The 9,413-nt window shown below is 30.0% G+C and overlaps 1 protein-coding gene across 1 annotated transcript in view; it reads right to left on the reverse strand.

Annotated features, from left to right (window-relative positions):
* LOC128162463 (uncharacterized) overlaps positions 1-7,241 on the reverse strand; it is a 33,304-nt gene extending 26,063 nt beyond the window's left edge. The window contains exons 1-8 of the mRNA XM_052825677.1: positions 7,178-7,241; positions 5,994-6,194; positions 4,729-4,893; positions 4,378-4,437; positions 3,491-3,747; positions 2,413-2,499; positions 1,534-1,920; positions 52-201 (exon numbers count right to left, since the gene is read on the reverse strand). Of these exons, the coding sequence (XP_052681637.1) occupies positions 52-201; positions 1,534-1,920; positions 2,413-2,499; positions 3,491-3,747; positions 4,378-4,437; positions 4,729-4,893; positions 5,994-6,194; positions 7,178-7,241 (1,371 nt within the window). The remainder of the gene's footprint in view (positions 1-51; positions 202-1,533; positions 1,921-2,412; positions 2,500-3,490; positions 3,748-4,377; positions 4,438-4,728; positions 4,894-5,993; positions 6,195-7,177) is intronic.
* Between the last annotated feature and the right edge of the window lie 2,172 nt (positions 7,242-9,413).

Raw genomic sequence — 9,413 nt, forward strand, 5'->3', positions numbered from 1 at the left:
TTTTATTCTTTGGAGTTGAGGACTAACAATATTAGTTCTCTTTAAACTCACGGCTATTCGTCTTTCTTTGTCTCTGTACAAAACAAATTCTCCTGGCAACTGAGCTGTCCAATTATGTCCGTCGAAAGTTTCCATTCTAGGGTCTGTACTAGCAAAGCAAAGTTTGTTTGCTATTTTCGTATCGCTGTCGTCAACTAAAATCTGGTAGAAAATATATATGAATAAAAAACCCAATAAAAGCATGTTCTGTCTCCTCTTAATTCAATCTAAAGGCTCAAAGGTTCTCTTTCTCTAGCGGACACATTAAAGATTCTGCATATTCGCACTTGTTAGTCTTGCAAAAATAAAGAAGACATCCTTAAAGTGCTACTATGTGTAGTATTGAATGTCGTTGACCAACTATTTGAATGATGATCAAATTTAGATAGTATTTCAAACAAGATATTTAAAGCATTGTACATGTACATATTCGGTTTCTGATGTCTGATTTTGCATATTAGTGGTGTAAAATCATGCACTTCCAATCATTTTAATTATTGTAAGTATACTGCAAAATTTCAATCCGATTATTTCTGTGATTGGTTTTGTTACTTATTTGAAAACAGGGTAAAAGATATGGTTAAAAGTAATAAAAATATCAATGAAAATTGGAAAAGGGGGGGGGGTGGTAATTCTTGTTGTGGGATGTAAAAATCCAAATGAGTGTTTACCTAATTAAAATGCAATGAAAACAAGATTAAGTATGATAATTGCTCAACTCATGAAACATTTTGTTTTGATAAATAATACTAGTAGTGAAAGGTCGTTTGTTTTAAATGTCGAATTCATATTGATAAATGTTGAACTAATTTCAAGTTATGAAAGCTGATGATATGTTTCGAAAGAAAGGATGATAACTAGTGTATATGTTGGGAATTTGCTTTTGGGTTTTTTTTATTTTGGGGGGAAGGGGGTTTGATTTTTCTGCATTTAATCTAATTTATTGATTCAAAAGTTATACATTTCGGGACGACACTGTTGAATGATATACTGCTAACAAAGCAAATGTTTATCATAAAATTTCTGAAATCAGTTGTTAAGTGTTTACATGTAACTACAATGGTTCCTTAAATAAACGACTTTCCGATATGTTTACTTTGTGTGCACATATTTGCCTATTTCTTTAGAGCACACTTTTTTCAATGGGTCTCGCATCTTCACTATAATTTTTTCAACATATTTCCTATGGAAAACCCACCTAAAACCATTCAAAATATTGACATACATGCTTTTTGCTACATTCTTGTTCTCTTTCAAATTAGATTTGAAAATGTGCACTGCACGTAAAAAAATTATGGTGATTTTCTTCAGAATTTATTCCCCATATTTCTCCATCGTCTTCACCTTCATACCAAAAATGTCAATAAAACACGTAGGAAGGAAATAAACACAAACTAAAGGAGAAAAGAAATACGACAGACAAGATAAAGTTTTGTACTTGTCATCAATTAAATGTTTCGTACAATTCATAAAAATAGTCTTACTTGAACTTACCTTTATATCAGGCATAGTAAAATTGTACCAAACACCCGAGATATCTGCTGGACTTTGTGTACGTAAAGTTCCCAATCTGATATACACTTCTCTATCTCTTTTGTTAATTACTCCGTCAGTTTTTCCGGTAACATTAAGAATCGTTTGTTTCCACCAGGTTGAGCTTTCTATAATAATGCCACATCCATTTTTGTCAAAAGATATTTCACCCTGATTATTAAAATTTTGGCATGAACTTGCAGAAGATTGATATTCCGGGGTAATTATAAATATGCTAGTTTTACAGAGGTTTTGGCGGTCCATGTTCAAACATCCAACAGGAACAGTCACTGTAAACTTGATGGAAATGGTATCTCCTTCTTTGACTCGGTATGAAAACGACGAAGGCTAGAAAAAGACGATAGTAAAATCACATTTATTATCTCCATATTCATATCAGTTGTAAAGGCATTGAAATGCACAAAATAATATACATGCACAAAAATAGTTTAAACGTAAAAGTTTGGCAAGCGAAAAATTTATCTCGAAATCGGGATGGCATACTTTCTCTAATATTTAAGTCAATTAGATGATAGTTTTGTTTTAAAATATGTTGCTCTAATGAATCTGACATTATTTATCACAATTTTATTTATGATCTTTTTTTAAAAAATGTTTCAATACATTGTACGAACTGATATGTTCTGCATTTCTAATGATCAGAAGGCCAATAAATGTAAACATGCATTAAATATTTCAAAACTATTAGAAGAAAATACCACACTATATGTTAAAATATATTGTCAAGAAACTACATGTAAAGACTAATGTGGTACATGTATGTGCAATAATATTCTCTAGATTACCGGTATTAACAATATCGATGCATTAAATACTTACAAACATTCCAGCTTTGAAATCCTCACTGTAATTGTGATGACCAGGCATGCTATCCTTCCAATGTCGGACCCGTGTAGAACATTTTACCTTCATTTTAAAAAACCTTCATTTTAAAATATAGTTTAAATGAGGCATATTTTCAAAATAAATTCTCAGCGTATTTTAAGACTTCTATTAATGTGGGTTTTTTTTAAATCCTTTGAAAAGGTGTGATAATTAAGGACTTAATTTAATTTCCATGTATGTTTCATGATATAACCAGAGACATAGATAACATGTCTCTGATACATGTATAACAAAACTTATGATATTCTATTCTTTATATACCGGGAAGTGGTTATTAATGAAATGTTAACTGTCTTAGGGCCCGTTATTACTCGTACAATATAGGTACTGATTAATTTGTTTCATGCATGGCAAACCCAATTTCTTTCATTTTTTGTTCAGAAAAACAAATGTTTTGCGGCTGTTCTTTTGACCTTTTGTCAATAACTTCTATTAGTTTTTCAATTCGCATTAAACAATTATTTAAATAAAATAATGACGCTAATTTGAGAGAAAAAATAATACAACGCTTGCAAGATGATACGTTATAAAAACGCAAGATAAAGTAACGTTGACAAGTTATGTCACACCATATAAATTAATTTTTTTGACAATCAAATAAGGTGAGCAAAATCAAATCATTTTCTGTGCAAAGATATTTTCCGAGTAAAAATGATAATAGGCAAATAAAGTTACATTGAATAACTTCCCTTTCATCTGTTTTAATTGCGCCTCTTTTAAAGGTACGAGTATTTTTATTAAAAATCGTCCAAACGTGCTACAGACTTGAACCAAATAAAAGATGTTACAATCAATTACTTCAGGATCAATGTACATCAAACTTTTTCCGGTATAATATAAAAAAAATACCGACTTTTTTCATTTAAAATGAATTCGATGTCAGATAGATATTATCGTTTCAGGCATAATTAGATAGTTTCCTTAAAACTTAATTGTATTATAACTTATTAAGATTTCCTTTTCAATCTTTGTTTAACTTATAACCATTACAAGATGCCCTAATTTATCTTACCACCATGTTTAGATCATACTTGTCCACCCAGTCCTTGGGGTACAGCCAGCTTTGGTTGCTCTGATAAGGCTGAGATTCTACCACTTTGACAGTATCTGTATTGATGTACCAATAGGTATCGTACCAATATGGACCGCCAGTAGGTTCATCAAACAGACACTTAAACACAGGTTCCACAGTTTGAAACATAGTAATATTAGTTTTTTTATTTTCCAAAGAGGCATTCACGGCCGGGTTTGTATTTACGGGGACCACATCTGCACACAAAAAAAATTTGAATAGTATTTTAAATTTTCGTCACTTACAGTATTTCCAAATTAGTCGATTTGATGCCGTTACTTCCTTAGCTGCGAAATTGGAACGTAAAGAAGGTATCAAACTTTTATTCCAAAAGTTGGACAGTTTGCCCTGAAAGACACTTTACACATCATGGATAACTGACATTTATGACAGTTTGTTTTTAATCGGAATTGGTTAAATTTCAATTTCTTTTTTATTAAAATTGATAATCTAATGTTTCTTCTCTATAACACATCTCTTTGAAAGTTTTATCCATACATGTGTTGATGATATCTAACTAAAAAAAACTGAGAAATTTCTCTGAAAGAACAATCGAACAAAAAACAATCGCTAATTAAGTACAGAGAGAGAGAGAGAGAGAGAGAGAGAGAGAGAGACTTTATACTGGTTTAACGATAAGTAAACCTTCAAATAGAGGGTTTACGGACAATATTATTGAACAAAATATTAACCCATCAACTGAAATTACGAGGAAAATGTGAGTATTATTCATAGTGGTTGGATTACATTACAGTGATAATTTTTTAATAGATCGGATTCGGTATTCAATTTATTACTGTTGTATTATAAAAGTTTCAGATATTTACCTTCACACGGGGAAAAACTCGAAATCGACGATTGCCCAGGGGGACAATGTGTGTTTTCTCCTGAAGTCATAAAAGGATCATTAAGGAGATATATCATGTTAAAATGTATTTTTATGGCAAAACATTAAAAACATTGTGATGACAAGAGCTGAAAAAAATTCCATCGTAATTGAAATGTCATAATTTAATAATATTCAAGACATTTGTAATAAAAACCAATTTGCAAAATGTTGAGGAAATCTACACAGTCTGATATTACATGCATTTGTTTTGTAAACAAGATTTGCTCTTTGTATATTTTACATTGTAAGATACAGAGTCAATATAATATAAAGAAAGATTCAATGAAACCTATGCAGTATCCAGTGGATGTTTGTGGAACCGGTACCAGATGATATACATTGTATTTCCCACAGTTTTTAACTCTGATGTTCAATGTCTTCGAGCAGTTGCCGTACAAACCAACTATACAGGCGGTCCGGTTAACTTCACCCTCATTATAAGTTGGTAAAGTTCCTAAATTATTTCAATAAAAAACTGCATTTTATATTATTGAAAATCAAATCTTCAACTTGTTATATTGTTGTCAATTCATTCATACTATTTATAGATATTTTAACAATATAAAATTTATTTTGAAAATCGCAGTGTCACAGTGTATTTTGATATTGTAAATAACACTCTGCTAGATGCCAAATGCTAGATTCACCCTTTCAAGATGGGAGTTTTGTTAAAATCTGTTAATTTTAGTAGATATACTATTACCAAGAAAGTATTTAATCACTTCTATTTTTAATGTTTCCCACCCATCAGAAATTAATAAATCTATTTTATTTAGCATTTTCTTACAAAAAATATGAAAACCCTATGGGATTTTCTAGAAATCCTACAGGAATTTATTTTCATCTAGGAGTAAAAAACTTTCCTACAAAAAGTTCACATAGTCATTTTTTTCCTAAAGGAAATTATGATTTCCAATCAAATTTAAAAGGTAGTATTTGTCAAATCCTACTGATATTTTTTTTCCTGTAGGAAGTTATTTTATTCCGATAGGAAATTTTAAATATCCTCTAGGAAAAATTGTTCCCTGTAGGAAATATTATTTCCTGCAAGAATTTAGTTTTTAATGTCACAAATTTAACCTGACAGGTGGAAAAAATCAATAACAAAATTTGTTATAAACTTTTTAAACATTTGTTTATCATATGATATATTAGCTTTTTTTGATACATTCATACATGTAATACGGGTGCAAAAATGTCCTCTTTGTGCTGGCATAATTATAGGGCACAATGTTAAGTACGATTTATACCCAAAAGCTGCTTATGTGTACAAAATGTATATGTCAACATCTTAATATATAACATGTACCAATAATGGCTCCCCATGATTCTAATATTGTATGACAAGGAATATAATCTCATATAGCTTAATATCAATTTAAATTTTAAAGATTGTGGTCATTTAAAAATAAAGGTCAAATAACTTTACATCATTTAAAACGATGGAATACATGTATAATACAGTTTTCTACCTTTTTACTCAAACAATCTAAAGATTAACTGTACAAATATGAAGTTTCATGTCTAATACTTCAAAATTATTTTGATGTTTACCTTGCATCCATACTGGGTATATGGTACCACATTGGTATATCGACGGCGCCCATGTTACAATGTCATTCCCTGCCCGGCTGTTAAAACGATACCATCCTTCGGACAAGAAATTGTCACTGAAAGCGATGTCTGTTGACTGTATTGTGTAATTTGATGATCTTTGGTACTGTCCAAATATGAGCGAGTAGGAAGAACAGGGATCTTTAAATTTTAAAGAAAAGAAAACACATTGTAATCGTAATCAAATTTTATTAGTTGCTGAGTCCTATAATACGGTCCTAATATCATAGCACGCGTTTATATGCACCGTTTGGGGTGTTATAATTCCCACAACATCCAAAAGTTAGCATTTAATGCTTAATTATTCCTTTTTGGGACCAGAAATTTCAGGATTATTTACTAGACATGGTAAACCATTGCAACTGCGAGAATATGGTATTTTTTTTCAGATTTAAGCACATCTATATAGTTTTTATCCATTTTATTGGGGGTTTTAAAGATCGGGTTCGGAAATATCGAGTCAAAATGACGTTATTAGTCATTATTTATATTTACTTTCGTTTAATAGAGTACATTGCTTTACTGTCAATTCACTTACTTCGATCATTTTAATACAAAACATATAGGGGCAAATTCGTGTATAAAGCATCCATTTGCTGGACTTTGACGACGTTTTGCCAAATTTAGTCAAAATTAAGTTTTATTCACTCATAAGTCCTTCTGTGAGAACACAGTATTCATTAATCACCAGAACAATGCTCATGTAAATCTATAACATAATTGCAGAGTATTGTTTTTAAAATGTTGCTCACAAATATCCTTACATAAAAACAAAAGAAATGTTTTGAAATATCAGATAAAACTGATTTGGTTTTAGAATTATGAAAAAAAAAATTTTTAAATTGTTCGATAATTGAAATGGTTATACATGTATAATCCTCTTTTTCTCAAAGTAAAAATGCCCCTGACCTTGAATTTGAGAGAGGAATGACTCATTGACATTAAACATCCGGTTATAAGATCAAATATTTATCATAAAATTAGGTAAAATGGAAAATATACATAAAAAGATCAAAATATCTAAATATTTAAAAAGAACTTCATGCTTTATTACTTAAGAGATATTTGACTGTTTTTATAATTAAACTAAAACACATGATGCATTTCTTAACACTTTTAAATACCTGCGTAGTATTCCTTTAACATTATCGCAAGTATGATCATACTCAAGATACTGGGTGGACACATTCTGCTGAAAGAGATTTCATAAGGTCATTTTGTAGCTAACATTATTTTCAATATTACAAATTGTCATTTGATACAATACTTATTTTGTACATTTTCAATAAAAGACTTAAAAGGAATTAAATTAGCAATTAATGTACCCAAATTAATAGATATTCAGACACATATAATGTTATAGTGACTTCATAACTTCGCCATTTTAAATTTGGCAACATCAGTTATCTTTCTATTGAAATTGTAATATCTTGATCATAAGCTGCACAGAATTGTAAATGTTAATATACTTTTCAAATACTGCAAATCACATTTCTGGGAAGTCTTATTCAAAAAAATTAAATGGCTGCAAATATAAAGCATAATTATAACAGATAAAGATGATAATGATCTCTATGCAATCTTGAGCGTTGGCGACAGGTGTATCATGTATTTAGAAAAACAGAAAAAGACCAGGAATCTTACAATTTTAAAATGCTGAAAAAGAGACCAAATAAACTAAAAAAGATACTTATGCTATCTTGTGTGAAAAACCATACGTCGCGTACAAAATGGTTCCTTGTCCAATTTACAGTACACAAATAACTATTTATAAAACTAAACCTGATTGGGTAAAAAATATAAAACGAAAGCAAGAAATTAAAAAGGGAATCTGTCATATATGCAAATAAAGGTGTCTCTCCTTCCTAAACGATTACGTAACCACTAAGCACATTGAGAACAAATAAAAAAATATTAGAAATTAATATATAAAGACGGGCCAGCACCCAATCTTTATTGATATCTGAATTACCTTTTCTGAAAAGCCTAAAAAGCCCTCCAAGTGAATCCCGGTAACAGAAACCCAATTTTGTAGTAAGTTACGATAAAATAATTATGTGTTTATATCTATTACTGTGAAAGCTTTGATATAAAGAACAGTTACTGCTATCCAGCATTCACAGAATAACATCCCGGTACTAAATCTCTTCTTACAAATGGTTGTTTCAGATATTACTGTAAACATTGCTACAAACTTTTTGCTATGAAGATAAAGAGCAAGGACTGTTTTCCGAAAGCCTCTATGTTTGTTGTATGTATGCTGTATATAAGCAGCACGCTTACAGTAAACAATTTACATATTGCAATAAAATTAATGCATGGAACAACAAAATACTCACAATGTATACGCCCCGTAATACAACAGCTTAAAATGTAAAGAAAATACTATTTTCACAGTTCAAATTTATTTCTTTATTTATTGCTGATAGAACGTAATGTGTATGTATGAGTGCACTTGTGAATGTTGTGATAAGTCACGTGGTTTTTCTAATTTTAGCATTTAGTGACCATGTTCAGGTATATACTTTTTATTGACCAATGACAGACGACTTTTAAAGAGGTTTGCTCCTTAGTTTTTGGCTAGCCATTTTGGGTCACCTCAAGTCCGAAAATTATGCATAACATATTAATTCTATTGGTATATATAATATATTTAACAATGAGAACTTAACTTTATTGAATAAAACTGATTTTTACAAATTACATATTTACAGAGTTTAGTAAGGGACTATACTTTGTAGAGGAAGGTTTTCAAGAAAAAAATGAACAATTCTCATAACTCAGTAGTTTAAGAGTACTCTTACTTAATTAAGCTTTCTAACTTTCAGCGCAGACCAAACTTCTAGATAGTTGGTGTATTACGATATATTCATGATGTTCTAAAAATAACATATTTAGACAATATTTTGATATTTCATTAGATATGTTTTAGCATAATTAGCTTATATTTAATAGAAGTTAAGAAAAAAAATATCTTCAACTTTGGCCTAAAATTAGCTTATCTTATGCTATATCTCAAATTTTTGAGATGTGACCCCTACTTGTTTTACTTTTAAATGAGACATTAAATGTATGTCTATTCGTATGCAAAGTTTTGAAAAGATGACATTACTATTATTTTTTTCACTTGCGTTATCATTTGATAACTCCAAAATTTTGTAACATCTGTTGCTTTGTTCATGTACTGGCCTTTGAAGCCACCAGTAAAGCAAGAATTTCTAAACTTTGACTTATATTTTACTTTTATAGTCACTACATGTGTTCAACTTTATGTATTAAAATCATAACCAGATAATAGTTTAATTTATAAATAGTTGTTTGATTTCTTCAAATTATCAATTTCCATGTCAAATTTTAGCA

The sequence above is a fragment of the Crassostrea angulata genome, chromosome 9 (assembly GCF_025612915.1).
Source record: "Crassostrea angulata isolate pt1a10 chromosome 9, ASM2561291v2, whole genome shotgun sequence".
NCBI lineage: Eukaryota > Metazoa > Mollusca > Bivalvia > Ostreida > Ostreidae > Magallana > Magallana angulata.